This window comes from Clupea harengus, chromosome 24 (genome assembly GCF_900700415.2).
Source record: "Clupea harengus chromosome 24, Ch_v2.0.2, whole genome shotgun sequence".
Taxonomy (NCBI): domain Eukaryota; kingdom Metazoa; phylum Chordata; class Actinopteri; order Clupeiformes; family Clupeidae; genus Clupea; species Clupea harengus.
Window position 1 is genome coordinate 13,777,944 of NC_045175.1, and position 18,282 is coordinate 13,796,225.

At 42.0% G+C, this 18,282-nt stretch overlaps 5 protein-coding genes across 6 annotated transcripts in view; 3 read left to right on the forward strand and 2 right to left on the reverse strand.

Annotated features, from left to right (window-relative positions):
* The first annotated feature begins 83 nt into the window (after positions 1-83).
* LOC105908557 lies at positions 84-6,687 on the forward strand. Of its 2 annotated transcripts, XM_031562604.2 has the most exons (11): positions 84-606; positions 1,660-1,783; positions 2,847-3,075; positions 3,196-3,472; positions 3,653-3,830; positions 3,963-4,039; positions 4,289-4,469; positions 5,037-5,285; positions 5,413-5,584; positions 5,694-5,842; positions 6,049-6,687. In XM_031562604.2, exons 1-11 carry the CDS (start codon positions 322-324, stop codon positions 6,225-6,227), a joined length of 2,100 nt encoding a protein of 699 aa, XP_031418464.1. In that variant the 5' UTR covers positions 84-321; the 3' UTR covers positions 6,228-6,687. The 2 variants fall into 2 exon arrangements, with proteins under 2 accessions (XP_031418464.1, XP_031418465.1); XM_031562605.2 differs by lacking the exons at positions 3,653-3,830; positions 3,963-4,039.
* Positions 6,688-8,761: 2,074 nt separating this feature from the next.
* On the forward strand, positions 8,762-9,968 carry nanos3 (nanos homolog 3). Its single transcript, XM_012829297.3, has one exon. It carries the CDS (start codon positions 8,924-8,926, stop codon positions 9,716-9,718), a length of 795 nt encoding a protein of 264 aa, XP_012684751.2. The 5' UTR covers positions 8,762-8,923; the 3' UTR covers positions 9,719-9,968.
* A 610-nt stretch (positions 9,969-10,578) lies between these two features.
* Positions 10,579-13,756, reverse strand: LOC105901794. Its single transcript, XM_012829293.3, has 4 exons — positions 13,042-13,756; positions 12,594-12,739; positions 12,105-12,203; positions 10,579-11,555 (listed from the first exon to the last, which is right to left on the reverse strand). The coding sequence occupies exons 1-4, from the start codon at positions 13,591-13,593 to the stop codon at positions 11,417-11,419; spliced, it is 936 nt and encodes a 311-aa protein (XP_012684747.2). The 5' UTR covers positions 13,594-13,756; the 3' UTR covers positions 10,579-11,416.
* LOC116219078 lies at positions 13,598-16,897 on the reverse strand. The gene is made up of 5 exons (XM_031562008.2): positions 16,728-16,897; positions 16,385-16,427; positions 15,093-15,208; positions 14,154-14,685; positions 13,598-13,641 (listed from the first exon to the last, which is right to left on the reverse strand). Exons 2-5 carry the CDS (start codon positions 16,416-16,418, stop codon positions 13,598-13,600), a joined length of 726 nt encoding a protein of 241 aa, XP_031417868.1. The 5' UTR covers positions 16,419-16,427; positions 16,728-16,897.
* Positions 16,898-16,980: 83 nt separating this feature from the next.
* Positions 16,981-18,282, forward strand: part of cc2d1a (coiled-coil and C2 domain containing 1A) — a 28,466-nt gene continuing 27,164 nt past the window's right edge. Inside the window, exons 1-2 of the mRNA XM_031561921.2 lie at positions 16,981-17,117; positions 18,016-18,106. Coding sequence (XP_031417781.2) covers positions 18,050-18,106 — 57 coding nt within the window. The 5' untranslated portion in view covers positions 16,981-17,117; positions 18,016-18,049. The remainder of the gene's footprint in view (positions 17,118-18,015; positions 18,107-18,282) is intronic.

Here is an 18,282-nt window from a genome sequence, read left to right on the forward strand (position 1 = left end):
ATGGCAGAAAGGTGCCATATTATGAAAATTCTAGTGCTTCTACACGTTAATTTGGGTATCTGGCATGTCTACCAACCCAAAAACGCTGGGAAAAAAACCATTGGCGATCTTTGTTGTGGTTCCTCTAGGTCAGAAACGTCATGATTGAGTCTGCGAATGAGATTCCCGTGTGTAGGCTCGTCACACTACATTGGGAGGTTCACTACATGGCCTTGGCCCACCCCCCACCTCATCCCCCACTCGTTACATATAATTCATTTCCCAGAGGCATCAAGCCGTTATTGCAAAGCTCGGATATACTTTCAATAGCTAGCTAGCAGCATGCAGCAAACGAAGCCCTCAAGATGCGCTGTGGTCGGCTGCACAGATCCGCACAGATCTATACATCATGTTCCAGCCTCAGAAGAGACAAAAGCGAAATGGATGGATTTCATTTTTGAAGGCAATGTCCCGGAAAGAATTGGCAAAATTTTGTTTGTGTGCGCAAACCATTTTGAATTGGACTGTTTTACCAACCTGGGCCAATATAACGCTGGACTCGCAACAAGATTGACTTTGCACGCGGGTTCAGTACCATCTATCCGTCGCATTTCAGACGAGGGATATGTAAGTATTTTTTTTTTAAATAATTCTGGTACGTGCATTGACCATTTAGTGTGGGTGGAACTAGTATGTGTAATTTTCGCGAACAATAACCTTTAGTTAAAAAAGAACTATAACTTTTTTAACATTAGCGTGTAGGACCTTGCCTCGGAGCCAGCTGGTGTATATAGCTGTGGCAGTTAGAAGTTCGCTAGAAATGTGGCCAATGTGTTGAATTTTTCTGTTGGCAATGTGATGCATTAGGCTAGTCATGTCTGCCTTGTACAGCAGTTCGTTTGGATAATTTGTAATAGGTGTGATAATTTACGTTTGCATGGGTATATAGTGCCTACTGCAAACAGCAAGAACATTTCTGTGAACTAGTTTGTTAGGACTTCGAGATGTTAACACTAAAATAACCTGGCAGTGAAATTATAGGCTTTGTGTAAAACTTAGCGACATTAGCATCTTGTAGTGTGTAGGAGCCAGCTGATGTATATCAATCGCTAAAGATATGGCCAACGAATTTTTGTGTGAACAGTTAGGCTAGCCTATTTTAATCTAGGCTTACTTATACAGTAGATAGTTCGTTTGGATGTCTATGGAGAGGAATTTGTGTCGAAGTATATAATGTCTTTATGAAAAATAGTTCTCTCATCCAAAAAAACATTCCTTTGTGAAAATGCTTGTGTTGGGGTGGAGGTGTTAATAGTCTGCCTGCAAATATGATTCAAGGCAATTAGCCCTCCTGTTGACACCTTCGACACAACAATGATGGGGTCATACATGTTAAATGGGCACTTTTTTTGTTCATGAACGACGTGGTTAGCAGCTAAGAGACTCACCTGCATTTACCAAAACATGCTGCTTACTGTTCATATCACTTGTATCTTATACCATACTGTATATATTCTATTTATCAATTTTTATATTACCACTTTGCACATACTCTGCACTCTTCTGATTTTGCACTTCTGGTTAGATACTAACTGCATTTCGTTGCCTCAGTACTTGTACTCTGTGCAATGACAATAAAGTTGAATCTAATCTAATAACATTGCTGCTCATATTGTTTAGGCAAGCACACCTGGACAGTGTGCTAGGGTACATCATGTAGCCTGCCAAACGGATCGACCAAAGATGTGCACAGTTGGCACGCAGCATTCTGTGAAAACACCGCGACCTCACTACAAAAGTACAGGTTTGTTTACCCTCAGTTACTTCGTCATGTCATTGATTGTGTCTCCGTGTTAACTCTTCCAGCCCCAAGTTTTTGTCCTACAAACATAAAACTAACACCCACCGCAACCTTGGACCCTTTACTTTTACAATATGTACAGTTTGAAACTAAAATATAAATAATCACTTTGTAAGGAGAATATAGCGAATCCCTTGCACATTTCAGCAGGTACAAACACTTGAAAAGAGACAGAAATAAGTAAATAAATAAATGTTCCATAAATTTTAAATACATTTTACAGTGAGTGATAAGCGAGATCAAAGAGGTATGTCTTAAAGGTTTCAACCGTTTCAGCCATTCTTAGGTATTCTGGCAGAGTGTTCCAAAGGTTGGGGGCATAGAAACTAAAAGCTGCTTCCCCATGTCTCTTTGTCCTGGCTTTTGGAACTGTTAGAAGTTCAGTGCCGGAGGACCTCAGGGATCTACTGGGTGTGTACCTTGAGAGCATGTCTGTTATATATTCAGGTGCATGACTATGGAGTGATTTATAGACTAGTAGGAGAACCTTGAAATCTATTCTAAAACTAACAGGTAGCCAGTGCAGTGATTTTAATACTGGTGTGATGTGCGCTCTCCGTCTTGTTTTAGTGAGGACTCGCGCTGCTGCATTCTGTATTGTTTGTAGTTGACTAATGGCTTTTTTTGGTAGACCAGACAAAAGCGAGTTACAGTAGTCTAGCCTGCTCGTGATGAACGCGTGCATCAGTCTTTCGGTGTCAGCCTGAGCGAGAAACGGTTGCACCTTAGCAATGTTTCTTAAGTGATAAAAAGATGTTTTAATTATATTTTTGATATGGGTTTCAAAATTGAGATCTGAGTCAAATATGACACCTAGGTTTCTGGCTTGGTGCTTGGTGTTAAGTGCTAGTGTTTTTAAGTGTGCAGATAGTTTCTCTCTTTCGCATGGCAGACTACCTAACAGAGTCAAAAAAGGCCTTGGTGTTGGAAGTGTTAAAGTTGTAACAGCATCTCATTTTTTAATTTGTTATGACTCCAAGGACACTGAATGTCTGTTTTATCATAGGCACACAGAAAACTGTGCCCTGCACTGATGTCGGTGTTGGAACCTCAGCTGTGGCCTTCAAAGCATCACAGCCATTCCTAACATCGACCGCAAGTAAGAGACCTCGCTTGGAGGAGGAAGAGGACAACCCTTTTGATGGAAGTTCAAGTATGGACTTCGGAGAGCCACAGGATGCTACCTATGATCCTGATGACTCGGTCACAGTCTTGACTGACTCAGCAGATGTGACGTGAGTGACTCAATATTTAATCTAAACATTTTAATAATCAGATGGATTACCATCCTACACTTATTTTAGCTGTAGCAGCATGGAAGTATTTTTTTTCTGAAATCTTTGTCTTTTTAATAGAATGGAATCTTCCAACCCTGTTCATAAGACACCCACATATATTGTCTATGAAAACTGCCTCTTGGAGCTGTTTGAGGTGTGCCCTGTGTGTCGGCGGGTGACAGATGTGCGGACAAGAAGGGTTGGGACATTCCTCTCTGTAGAACAGAAGTGCCCACACTGTCAGTTCTACAGGAAATGGAATAGTCAGCCTCTTCTTGGTAGCACTCCTGTTGGGAACATCCAACTGTCAGCTGCAGTGTATGCCACTGGTGCATCTTTCTTCAAACTGGAGAAGGTAATTGTTCATTGACTTTACCTTACTTAACAACTTAATCCACTTGTAGTAATTAATTGAACATGGAATATTATCATCTGAATTTTCTGGAGTGAAATTATATATATATATGTGTTCATTTGTATCTACACACAATCCCAAAAGCAGTACTAAAGAGTCCTGTGTCTTTTTTGACCTCAGATATTCCGGGCAATGCAGTTGAGGATGTTTCAGTATGACACATTCCGAAGGCACGCCCGGATGTACATAGAGCCTGCAATCGTGCACAGCTGGAAAACCGCGCAGGATGGCATGTTGGACCAGTTACGCCAGCGACAGAAAGTCATCCTAGGTGGTGACTTGAGGGCTGACTCACCAGGTATGTAATACTGACAGTTACTTTTTCATTAAAATGTCTTTGTTTAGACAAAGGGCTACTAAGAAAACAATATATCATACAATGACATGTGAAATGACATATAAAGTAAAATAATTACATCTATTTTTGAAGGACATTGTGCCAAGTTTGGCAGTTACACGGTGATGGACCTGACGAACAACACTATTATTGATCTTCAGCTGGTTCAGGTGAGTAACATAAACTCCAATGCGTAAACTAAACTAAGGGGGAGGGGGGGGTGGTAGGTGTGTGTGAATAACACCACAGACAGGAAGTCTGGGCTGCTCACAAAAACCTTGGCATGGTCACAAACAGAGGGAGGAAGATAGTCATGACTACTGAAATAATGAAAATGCAATGAAATAAATTCACTGAGATTGTTCGATATGTGAACAAAGTCCAGAAATAAAGCTGGTCAACCATTGCTTTATAATCAGAGCAATGAAGTCGGAGGGAGTTACCACATGGAGAAAGAGGGTCTGAAAAGGAGCCTCGCTCTCTTGGAGGCACGAGGTGTGACATTGGATAGCATTGTCACGGACCGCCACCCTCAAATCCAGAAATTCCTGAGGGAGGCCAACATCACACACTACTACGATGTTTGGCACATGGAAAAAGGTATTATTTCCTGTGTCTGTGTACCAGGTGGCTCATCAGGCTAAGAAAGTCCCTGTTCACATGTGAAAACTCTATGTTGGTTAATCTATGTTGGTTAATCTATGTATGCTTTCTCCCCAGACCACTTTTGTTCATTATCAAAGTTGTGGAGCACATCAATAATGATCACAAACTGGTGATTTCCTTATTCTATAATCAGAGCAGAAAGTTTTCATAATTGGCAATTTTGTAATTAATGAATTCACTCACTCATACAATACATTGAAGGCATGCCCTGTTTAGAACATTATTTAGACTTTATGTGGGGATCTTTTTTTTTTTTCAATATATAATATATATTTTTATACTTAAGAGTTGTATGTGTTTTGTTTATTTATTTTGTCTGTTTTGTTATGGTTTGTTTATTTATTGTTCATCTGTATTATGTACCCTCAATCAGGGCATTGCTGCAAAAGAGCCCTGTGCTCAGTCAATTCTCCCTGAATAAATAATGATAATGATGATGATGCTGATGCTGATGACAATGTGTCCGTGCACGACTAAAATGTTTTTTTTTTTTATTATTAGGACTGTCGAAGAAACTTGTCAAGATTGCCCAGAACAAAGAATGTGAGAAACTGAAGAAGTGGCTCCCCAGCATAAAAAACCACATCTACTGGACAGCCGCTACGTCAACATCAGGGCCAGAGAGAGTGGCAAAGTGGACCTCCCTCCTTAACCATGTCCAAGACATCCACTCCCATGATGACCCTGTTTTCCCCCAGTGTTTGCATCCGCTACGCATTTCAAGGGACAAGAGCAAATGGTTGACGGCAGGTATGTTCACCCAATTTGCATTGTAAATGTAAGGCTTGTGTTTATATACATATATAAACAAACCAAAATAACCAATGTCATAATCATTTTGAATCTATAGTTATGTTTTTCCCTTTTTTTTTTACAGGGACACCAGCCTTCTGCAGACTAGAGAAGGTGTTGACTAACAAGAGGGTTCTGAAAGATGTGGGGAAGCTGAGCCCTCACTACCAGACCTCGTCGTTGGAGTCTTTCCACAGCGTCATTCTGCGTTTTGCGCCAAAAAACGTAGTCTTTCCTTTTCTTGGAATGTTATGCAGGTAACAGTACGATCATTTTTTTCAAAGAAATGTATACCTATTATGTATTATACAAACTATTATACACGCATACACACATGCTCTTATAAGTATTATTTTCTCCTCAAAGACTCTACCTGGCAGTCCTGCATTTCAATGAAAATGCTGGGCGTCCCCAAGCAACAAGTTCAGCTGGTGAGCCGCTATTTAAAGTGAACCTCCCAAAATACAAGAAGGGCGAGTGCACTGCAAAGCCGGTGAAAGCAGATCCAACATTCCGTGAGTGTCACAGGCTTTATTTAAGATTCCACAAAGTCAAACAATATACAAACAGTATGTGAAACATAAATAACATATACATTAACTGCTGTCTTTAAATGGTCTTCATAATAAATAGAATAATATAATTCATTATAAAATAAATACAATATAAACAATAAATAAAAACAATGTAAAAGTTTTGGAATTCTTTTTTTGTATTACAGAGTACGTGGATAACCTGTTGGACCTCATCTTTCACGAGGTTTTTCAGGACCCGGCCCCATATGTGAATGAGGTGCTGAAGATCCCAATACCCGCGGATCTCTCTGCCCAGTTTGAGAAACCTGACAAGCGGGAAGTTATAGCCAGCTATGTTTTGAGGTTCAATCGAGGGCAGGTCTGAACCCCGTATACCTTCCTTGAGCATCAGGGAACACTCTTCGTATCTGGAGCACAACGCAGGACGGCAGGACCACCCTGATTCTCCGGCCCAGATAGCCCCAACACCAGCTAACAAAGCTTCTGTACGCCAAATACCTGTAACGTCTAAGCAAAGTTTACATTGTATAAGAGAATAAAAGGTGATACACATATATAAAGTATTCCTTTGTTTACAGGATGGCTACGGTTGGCACAAAGTGTAATTTTGTAATCAATGTTTTTATTATACTTTTTTTATTTTATTTATTACATATGTACCAGCCGTTACATTTAATAACTATGTTAAAAAAGCTCTGTGGCATTCTTTCTAGCAATCTTTCTGACATTAAAAGTGTATAAAAACAGTTTTGTGTGCCTTTAGTGTTTGATAAGTAACATGTCAACAATTGACGCGTGTAAAATGAGCAGTTAGCAAAGCAATACAGAGGGAAGGGTAATTTATTGTATTTTTTTCCTCAGTCATATTTGTATTGCAGAAATGACTGATAATTCATGCATAAAAAAAAAAACGTACTGCTCTATTCCTCTTAGACTTAAAGGCCCATAATCTGCCCTATAGACATTCGAGGCATTCTGTAGTGAGTACACGTTCAAACACACAGGTTCAAGGCCTGGATGATCGACCATACATGTAGTTGGGTTCTGAAGCTGCAGTAGTCTTCTTGTAACCTTGAATATTGAAAGTGTAAGTGACATGGAATATAAAACAGATGATGACTGCATATTTACAATTTACAAAGACTTTTACCTGTGATATCTCCCTGCAGCATACATTCTCAGGCTCCGTAGGCATTTGATCACACTTGCCACAAATACACCTGTATAAACAAAGAGTTTTAAAAAGTGAAAACTTTGCGGGTAAAGTTTATTTGAAAGTTGTGTTCATATTACAGACATAAGTCTATACAATGTTACAGTAATACTGCTGTGCTTGCCAATTTGTCATTCTACCCCCTGGCGACAGTTAACAGTAGTCCCTTTCACATGAAATCCCAAACAACGCTAGATGAAAATAACTAGATTCATTAATTCATTCATTCCCTCAAGAAACAGCAGAACATTGATTTTCATCTATGCTATTTCTTGGGAAGTGTGTCTTTTTCTGATTAGGATTAGAGCTAATTTTATGATTACATTTTGGAAAGTACCATACTGGGATACTGGAATTTTAATAATCTCTTTAAGAGACCTGAAGAATCTTTCCACCCTTTCCCATCTATAAAAAAACTGAAGAAATTCCTGATATCTTTTTTGTAGTTGTGTCTTCTGTGGGTACATAAAAACGCAAACACATTCCTACCATATGCATGTACAGACGTGGACAAAATTGTTGGTACCCTTCCGTTAAAGGACGAAAAAGCCACAATGGTCACTGAAATAACTTGAAACTGACAAAAGTAATAATAAATACAAATTTACTGAAAATGTACTAATGAAAATCAGACATTTATTTTGAATTGTGGTTCAACAGAATAATAATATATATAAAAAAAGACTTAAACTTGCCTGGACAAAAATGATGGTACCCCTAGAAAAGATTGAAAATAATTTGACCATAGGAACATGTTAAACTAAGGTGTGTCCTCTAATTAGCATTACAGGTGTCTTCAAACTTGTAATCAGTCAGTCTGCCTATTTAAAGGGTATTTTCCGGACCACTGATTGAGACGTGAGAGCATGACAGGGCCAGAGACAAGACATGTGCATTTTTTATCCCAAGACTAAATCTTATAGAAAATGATGAATGGTGTGTGAAAACACGATGCAATTATTGAACTTTTCGCTGTTTGTTGCATCATCAAGTTACTTCTAAGAAAAGTTTATGATTTATTTTTTAAAGCTTCACAGCTCCGAATTGTCAATCAGAACAGCTGTCCTCATATCTGATCTAAGAGTGAAACATAAAAAAATATATATATACCGGTATATTTATTGGGCGTTTTTGTAACATTTGTGCAGTGGATATATATATATATTTGCTAGATTTGCCGCTTTTTATTATCCACACTGCTATAATATACCTCAATCTGGCTTAAAAAACAGTAGGTTAAAGACGAAAAGTTTTTTTTTTTTAAAAAACCTTTTCGTCTTTAACCTATATATATAACCTATATATAAAAAGCGACAAATCTAGCAGCCATGAAAAAAAGGAGATCCTCTGGTCGCGAGGTCTCTGATTGAGATTAATTATTCACACACGAGGCATTTCCACCTTGTGACATAGAGCTCTGACGCACCCACCCAATCACTGAATTAAGTGATTATTGACCGGGACGGGTTTGTTTAAACAAGGAAAACAAGTTTAAATGTCCAGAGTTCCGTTTCTCTAAAAACAAACTGTGGTTATTCCACATAAGTGTTGTTTCAGAACTTCACACGTCTCAACACCAGAATATGGTACATTGTCACGAGGCCCTGATTTACGCTACAACTTTCCTGAGCTCCCCCATTCTACAGATAGGGAGGTCATGGCGTTAGTAGCACTACAGGTTTTTAAATTTAGGGCACAGTCCCCCCTACAATCGAAGTGGGCTGATCTGTCATCTTTTAGCCACGCGTTTAGAACGTGGGTGCTTTCGTACCCCACCCCCCTTCCTGTCTCTATCCTCGTCTTGTGTCCACTTGTTGTGCAGACAGCCTGGCGACTGAACCGAGAACATGGTGTGTTTCAGTTTTTACAGCGAAAAGTGCCCTTACGGACCCATGGATCCCGAGAAGTCAGAGTTTCAGCCGTGGCGGGACTACATGGGTTTGGCCGAAGCTGTGCGAGCTATCTGTTGTGGGGACTCTCCGCCAGACCAGGTGACTGGTGGCGAGCTCCCCCCGAGAGCAACGGAGAAAGTTAAGGACTTCACGCCGGTGCTGGTGCACTATCGATCTAGCCAAGCACCTAGAGATGCAGTGATCAGAGGCTGTAGGTCCGCGTCGGTGATTGCGCGCAAGGTCTCCTCTCCGAAAAGTGCCCTTGAACCCCCGCCAGACAATGTGACTGTTGGCAAGCTCCCCCCGAGAGCAACGGAGGAAGTTAAGCCCTCAACGCCGGTGCTGGTCAACTATCGATCTAGCCAAGCACCTAGAGATGCTGTGATCAGAGGCTGTAGGTCCGCGTCGGTGATCGCGCGCAAGGTCTCCTCTCCGAAAAGTGCCGTTGAAACCCCGCCACGCTTCACCAAGGCCTCGGCGAAGCCCAGATCCAAGGAGCCGCCGCACTCCGAGACGTCAGACCGGCGAAAGGCCTCCCCGCCGCTCATGTTTTGCAGCTTCTGCCAGCACAACGGAGAGTCGGATGCCATCTTCACTTCTCACTGGCTGAAGGACCCGTCCGGCGACGTGCTGTGTCCGTTCTTGCGCTGCTACGTGTGCCCGACGTGCGGCGCCACAGGTGCCCTGGCACACACGAAACGGTTCTGCCCGTTGGTGGAGAGCAGCTACAGCTCTGTCTATACCAAGTAGCCACGCCAATGCCCAGGACAATACCCAACCTGCCAGTGCCCAAATCATAAGAGAACGTGTGTCCGTGTCTCAACCACAGAAGGGCGCTTTTGGGTATGCTTTGAAACCATTCTTTTATTTGTTATGTTTTTGTATTTTTTTTATTTAGATTAGCAGTTACAGAATTGTATTAGGCGATATAGTTGTTCCTGTGTTCGTAAGCAGTATCCAAGATGTACACAGAGCGAACTTGTTTGAAGAAGTTTAAGAAAGAAAAAAAAAAAAGGTTGAACTTACCTCGGTTTGGTAAAGGGAACAGGTTTGTGTGTTCATCCGTTTTATTTATTTTGCATGCTGCACTTAGTGTGTATTTATTTGTGTGTGTGACCACGTTTGCGTGTAATTTATCAGTGGTTTTGTCTTTTTTTTTCTTCTTCGAGTAGTTTAGATGTTTGTGTCCTTATGACAAGCATGTAGTCCACCGTGGGTATGCCTACAACGGGTGCGCTCAAACCTGTTGTGTATTTAGTGTCAAACCGAAGTTTTCAACTGCAAAATAACCAACGCCCTCCGTATATAGTCATCAAGATATCACCATGACCATCCACATGATCTGTTTTGAATTTATATTTTGTGTATGAATATCAAGCATCAGCCATCTCTATGAATCCCTGTAAAAAAAGAATACCACCAACCATGAACATCCAGGTGTACTGACTGCAAGATTTTTAACGATTTTATTTCGTTGTTTTAACACTTATTATGCGGTGCTTATTATTGCACTTGTTTTTTTTTTTTAAATCTCACTAAATGAGGAGAGGTGACTGTTCAAACGGAAATGTAGGTACTTTAAGACCTACGCTGAGTGTCTAGGTTATGTTGTGTTGACCTTTAAGGATTTTGACATTTGTCTTTGAAGAAATTATGCATGTCTCAAGCTTGTACAAACAAGAATAATATTACTCCAAAATGAACAGTGTGGTTTATTCCTCTTAGAACTGGGTTGAAAAATATAAACACATATAAACAACATTGAACATGCTGGGGACAAGCGCCTGCTGTGGATGATTATGAGTCTATAGTAGTACATAGATTGAATCAGTCTATCTAGTGACTCTTCTTTTTGTAATGGGTGTAAACAATATGGCAACTGTAACTCAAACGGCTCCTTAGTCAACTATAATGTGAACCTTTAACTTAATATCACTGAAATTGACTTGATATTACACAGGGCACATGCAATGAACATGACCCCTCGCACTTCACCACTACTGTGTGTTAATTGAAGAACACCTGCAGCCAATCAGTGGTGTGAGGTAAACTCCACTTCCCAAGGTGCATCAGTCCAGGTAAGGGTTGGTGGCAGGGGTTCACAACAGGAACAATGGAAGAGATTATATGTGTAAAGAGCCTAAAACATGAAAAAGTGGAGAAGGAGAAGACTGAAGTAGGCGCCACCCAAATGCTCAAAGAGAGAGGGAGAGAGGGAGAGGAAAAGAGAGGGCTACCTAGTGGGAACTAGGAAAATGGATGGATGGATGAATGAATAAATGACTGAATGAATGCAGATGACCTCCAATGACCTGTGTGGGTCGTCTCTAGTGTTCTTAAGCTTGTTGTTGTTTATGTTATGATTATGGTTTATAATGGGGGGGGGGGGGTCTTCATCATGACAGCAAGGTGGGATTTGATTGGCTCTCACAGCAGGAGGCTGAAATGTCATTGGCCAGGCAGAGACATGGTGGGAGGCTGGGTGTCAGGGCGGCGGGGGGCGTAGGGGCGACGCTGAGGCGTCCTGGCGTTCCGGTTGCCACGGCGAAGACTGTCCAACTCCCGGTGAGCGGCCATGATGGTACGACTGGAGACAAAAAGATGGAGAGAGTAAAAAAAAAAAAAAACCTCTCTGTCTCTTTAAACATCAAGTTAAAGAGACTAGCCCACATGAAAGATATGATACTGAAGGTTGTCTGATCTTTCTGTTTTTTTCAATGTCTGAACACAAAATGACTAGGCAAAGTGTAAGAGATGATACTGAAGGTTACGTTATGATGTAGCAGGTTACGCAAAGATGCTATGTGCTTTTGTACTGCTAACATGAAGTGAAGGGAGTGGGAACAGACCTGGTGTACTGTGAGAGAGTGGAAATAGGTATGTCTGTGTGTCTCTCTACTTTCAGATGTTTGACAAAATACAGTGTGTGTGTGTGTATGTGTGTTTGGTTCAATGCATGAGGGCATGGTGAGATGAGGGTACAACTACGATGTAGTAATAGCTGAGTAGGAAACTGAGGTGTGATGGTTTGTAAATCCTGTGTGTGCCTGAAAGTGTATGTGTGTGGGTGTGTGTGTGTGTGCTTGGGTGGGCGTGTGCGCGCGTGCGTGGGCGTGTGTGTGTGTGTTTGACTCACTTGAGTGAGGACAGCTCGCTGATGAGTCCACAAACCAGCTCTGTGGCATCCTCATGACCCCTAGAGGATTCTGGGCCATGTTGGTCCTCCATCTCCATGCTGAGTTGGCAAAAATACAGTCACTAATGCTATGGTATGAACACTACTAACCATAAAAATACTAATTAATCATACTACTACTAATCATAAAATACTATTACTAATCATAAAATCACAATGAATCAATCTACTACTAACCATAAAGTATATATACTTATTTCCAAAAATGATAAACACTTTTTAATGTCTGAGCTTTTGAACATCTTAAGAGTATTTGCAATAATGTCTTACTGCTAGTAACCTAACCTATAGGCTACTTAAAGTTTGGTAAAGAATGGTCATTTTAGTGTTTTCATTGCTAGCATGCTCTCGCCCTCACACACACACACACGCCTACGCACACACAGACAGACACACACACACACACACACACACACACTTGTTGCTCACATCAGTGTGATGTCATTGAGCTGTGAGTCAGACACCAGAGTGACGAATAAAGGGTCAAATGGATCGCGGTCATGAGACAGGTCAGGAATGATGTGTGTCTCGGGGTCATGACCTTTGGCAGGCACAGGGGTCCCCTCCAGGACAGACTGAAAAAAAAACAATATCAAGTTAGTCAGGCCTACTTAAAGGTACAGTCTGCAACTCTGGCGAAAGGTTATTCTTCTCTTCCATGTTCCTGAAGCAATGCGTTGATTAGCTGGAACCTTTCATGTGTTTTTTTTTTTAATACAATTATTTTGAAATTATACTAAAGTAATAAAGTTATTTTACTTTTCATTTCTCTTGAAGGTGCTTTCAATGACACATGATAAACTGATAAACTATCATGTATCATATCATATCATTCACTGGCATCTGGCCTGACAAACCTAGGTTATGGTATACTTACACGTATACTGTCTTCCTGTCCACTAGATGGCACTGTAGGTTCACTGGACATTGTTTTAATGCTGCAGCTCATTACATCACATTCTGGTGTTCTGATGGCCTCGGTTGACTTCAGGACATCAGAAATAACATTACGGGCATCTTCCACTTTGAGTAGGCCGTCTGGAATGCTGTGCTTGGCAACCGTCGCTACGGTTACAGCTGGGTCTTGTATCTGGTTGCCTGGGGATGCCTCTCTCACATCTGTACTTTTGTTTGTTGACTTTATGATGGCTGACGAGCTACTGGAGGGTTTAACTTCTTCACTGCTGACCTCCCTCATGTGTTTCTGCTGCACCTCCAACTCCATTGGGTCTATTTCCTGTAGGGGAGTAATATTTCTCTGCTCTTCACAACTGGCTACCTTGCTAGGACCTGTGGAGTTTGGGTCTTCTTCTCTTGTTACCTTTTCGGAATGGAGGACAGTTCTAGAACCATCAGAGGTAGTTATGGCGACCGTTTCTGGCCGTTCTGTATTTTTGCCCCCACGCCCTCCAGATTGTTCCGTCTCCATCTCGTTAGAGCTCTCCTCCAATGGAGCGTCTGATTGCGCGACCTCCGGCTGCACAGTTTCTTCTTTCTCCGCAACAGTGGGACCATCGTTCACCTCCACTCCTCCACCTCCATCAGTCTCTCTCTCCTTCTCTCCTCCACCTCCATCAGTCTCTCTCTCCTTCTCTCCTCCACCTCCATCAGTCTCTCTCTCCTTCTCTCCTTCACCTCCATCAGTCTCTCTCTCCTTCTCTCCTCCACCTCCATCAGTCTCTCTCTCCTTCTCTCCTTCACCTCCATCAGTCTCTCTCTCCTTCTCTCCTCCACCTCCATCAGTCTCTCTCTCCTTCTCTCCTCCACCTCCATCAGTCTCTCTCTCCTTCACTCCTCCACCTCCATCAGTCTCTCTCTCCTTCTCTCCTTCATCTCCATCAGTCTCTCTCTCCTTCTCTCCTCCACCTCCATCAGTCTCTCTCTCCTTCTCTCCTCCACCTCCATCAGTCTCTCTCTCCTTCTCTCCTCCACCTCCATCAGTCTCTCTCTCCTTCTCTCCTCCATCTCCACCACCCCTCCTCCTCACACAGTTCTGTCCGTCCAGAGGGTTCTTCTTCTCCCTCTCCACTAGCCTGCCCATCCCCATCCTCCTCCTCACTTTCTTCCTCGCCGGAGCGTGGGTTGGGTGTCCCCCGTCCGCCCCCTGTGACGACCAAGGTCTCTCCTCCCCGGGCACGTCCGTGGCCTCCCCCCCGTGTTCCTGTGAGTGGTGGTGCCGGGACTCTGACACCACCTCGCCACCCACAGTGGGAGCATGGCCTCCGAGTACGGCCTCCCCATCCAGTGATGGTTCGGGGGCACAGAGAGAGCTGGTCTGGTGGGACGTCTTAGTTTGGTTAGAGGGAGGTTCAGCAGAGTCGGTGGAGTGAGTTGACTGGCTCCCCTTGGTAGAGACTAGGTGTGCACCCCCACCACACTGGGTAATGGTATCTCCCGTTTCTTTTAATTCAGGCTTAGATGAATCAATGTTCCCTATGCTGTCTGAGGAACCTGTGTGTTCCTGTAGAGTGAGCTCTGAGACTGAGGCATTTTGGGAAGTGGAGTTTATTTTGTCAGAATCCTGAGAACAGAGAAGACAAAACAGTGCTAGGCAAATATTCTACTACATAATACAGTTATAAACAGCTTGATAGATGAATATAGAAGTATATATGTAAATAATTAAGCATACTGAAAATGGCTATTGTTATTAAAATGTTACATACAATGTTATTGCAATCTTCATAAAAAATAGTATCCGCAGCTAGTTTTTAATTGATGTAAAGAAGCATATTGAAAGACAACGAGTTAAAATTATGTTTTATTTTTATTTTCATGAGAATTCCCTTTATATCTTAGCGCTGCTGTGTCTTACAACAGTGTTTTATGACAGGTGCAAAACCTCTAGGAGCAGCCATATAGGCCCTAGGTCTACTCCTTGACCAGTTGCCTTCAGAGATTCCTTTCAGTACATCTGTTTCACACTACCTGTGTACTGGTCTCCGTCACTGGTATCTGTTCTCTCTGCTCAGTGAGCGGGTCATCTTCCTCCGCAGCCTCGCGCTTCCTGGACCTCAGCGATCTTTTCTGGGGAGCCTTGATGTCTGGAACAATTAAATATACATTTACATTTTACATTTAGTCATTTAGCAGACGCTTTTATCCAAAGCGACTTACATATGTATACACATTTTACATTTACACTGATGGCACACTGCACATCAGGAGCAATTAGGGGTTCAGTGTCTTGCTCAAGGACGCTTCGACAGGGAATCGAACTAGCAACCTTCTGATTACTAAACAACTTCTCTACCTCCTGTACCACTCAACCCTTAGCCTCCTGGAGCAACACTATATATATATATATATATACTTGATGTTTCTGTTTGCGATGTGTGTATAGGCCTACATTCTTCAAACAGTAGGTGATGCTCCAGAACAGATGTGGGCCTGTACGTCTCCCTTGTACGTCTCGCTTTGGACAAAAGCGTCTGCTAAATGACTAAATGTAAATGTAAATGTAATTAAATATAAACCCTTAGCCTCCATGAGCGACATTAATATATATATATATATATATATTTGTTTCTGTTTGCGATGTGTGCACTGGCAGTACAGCTGTGAGCCAGACTTTACATTTCATTATTGAGCAGTGAATTTAGTGATTTGCCTTTACTCAAAGAGACCTACAGCGCTTTGTACAGACCGGACCCATGGTGTTGATAGCAACTTGCTCTACCAGCTTATATCAACACTCCGATCTGGTGCAGAACCAAAAACACTCCAGGGCAAACCTCAGTCAGGCCAATTAGTCCACAACTAGTCCATTAAAGGTGCAGCGTGTAGTTTTTAGTGGCATCTAGAGGTGAGATTGCTGAATTGCAACCAGCTGAATACCCTTTCCTTTACGAGTGTGTGCAAGTACCTACGGTGGCCGTCAAATGCCATAACAACGTGAAAAAGCCTTATCTCGAGCCAAGTGTTTAGGTAACAGGGTGGTGTAACATGGTGGTGCAACATGGCGGACTCTGTGGAAGAGGGCCCGCTCCCTATATAGATACGAAGTGCTCATTCCAAGTGAACGATTCATAGCTACAGGTAATTATGTTAATCATGTTATCATGAATAATATATTCCATTTTTACAAATAGATGCCATGCCACTAAAAACTATACACCTCGCCTTTAACAGTGTCAGTTGACTTGATAAATGCTGGATGGAGACATTTTGAGAGAAGTTTTTTGAGACACATTTCAAGGTTTTCTTTAAATCCTACATACCTGTTGTCTGTCCCTTTCTTTTGGTCATTGTCATCAAACAGACCTACACCATAAACAGCGATTGACAATGAATTCCATCATGTATGATAAACTGATTGTAGCCTATTCAAAGGACACTACTCACAAATAACAACTAGCCTCATACCTATAAAATTGTTGTTGTGTGGTCATATCAGCAGAGAGAAACCGGGAAATACATTCATTTTTTTTTTAATCTATTAAAAATCCATAGGAATTTACTTTTACTTTTCAGGTTTCGGACAGTTAACAACACTTAAAAGGCAGCTAAAGAACTTGCTAGCACTTTGCTAGGCGCTTGGTAATGTTAGCTTGTTTAAATTACCTCAGAGGCCCAATTATATCCGTAGACGATAAAGTGGCACGTGTAGATGGGACAGTGATACACCGTTGTTCAAAGGACACAAAGTCAACATTGAATTGTAATTATTTAAAATCCACTTATTTACCTAGCTGTTTACCCACCAATCTCCCTAGCAGAGGACCATGGGCGTGCCCGTGATGCAAGATGCCGTAAAGTACGTGAAGCTTGTTGCCAATGGGGACGCCCTGAAAATCAGGAAGTAATTTCCCACATTTCGCCGCCTGACAGCAGAGCAGCTGCTTCTGTTTACTTGCCTCACGCAACTTTACATAGCCTGCTAGAGGAAGAAGCTTACCAGCCGATGTTTGTTTGACTAACTTCCTGACATATTCTCAATTTATCAACCACCAGGTAACGTGGACTGGATCGTAGTCTTACGAATGTGAAGGATCTGTTCTTTGGCAACTTTTAGCTAAGTTATTAGAAGCTAGCTTAGCTAACTCTTATTGCTGGGAAGGTAAGCTAGAAAGCTAACACAGCTATGAATTAGCATAGGAAATGGCTAACGTTTAATGTCAACCTGCTAGCCAAACATGGTAGGCAGCTAACCTATTACCCCAGCAAAGTGCAGAGCTAGCTAAATATCTACATAATATTATTTCAAGGTATATTTGTCAGCGTGTGTGCGCCAAGTATCGCTATGATGTGAGGATCTACGCAAGAATAACGTGTGTAGTATCTAGTTGTTAAGATAGCTAACCAACTGTGTAAGTTACCTTGTTAGCGTGACAGCAAGACACTTGCCCTGAGCAGCTAAAGGTAACATTAGTGTAGTCTGTTGCCCAGCAAATCGGCGTGTCTAGTTCGACACACGGTAGGCGAGGCAGAGTTGCTTGCTAATGTGTGTTACAGCGATTTTTATGATTTGGCAAACCATTTGACCATGGTTGGTTATTCTTTTCCTAGTTAAAATGAATATGAGGAAGTTACGTTGCAGATTTCAGGGAACACATTTAAATCAACAATCTATCCATCACTATCCAGTTCGGCTGCAGTAGGAAAGCCAGTCAGCGTTTATGTTGTGCTTGCTAAACAGCCCACAACTGCGTATTTGGAATAAGTATCGCTGAAAACACCTAGGTGGAGGTGCCAAAATTAAGTTCGCTAGCTGTTGACCAGGTCGGTGACTGGAAACTTTCGTTCAGTCTCATGACAGTTGACGCAGGCGTTTGCCTAGTCAGGGCTTTTTGTTATCGACAGCGACATCCGCACAGATTAATCGTGATTGGTTTTGGTTTTTCCACTCCAGTTCTGACCCCAGTTCGTCGAACGACTTCGAGTCCATGAGTCGCAGTCGGAACCCCCCTCAACGGGGTCAAGGAGCCGCCCGGGCCAAACAGGTAGGTGACGCCTGTAATGGGGTTACTAGTAACTCACTCGCCTTGCTTCTGGATTATGAACCAGTTTCTAGATCACTAGATTCATCTGTAGTCTAAGGCTTTTACCTTAAGTCATATTACATGCAAATAGCATATGATTTGCATGTAATATGACTACTACAGTACTACTCAGTACT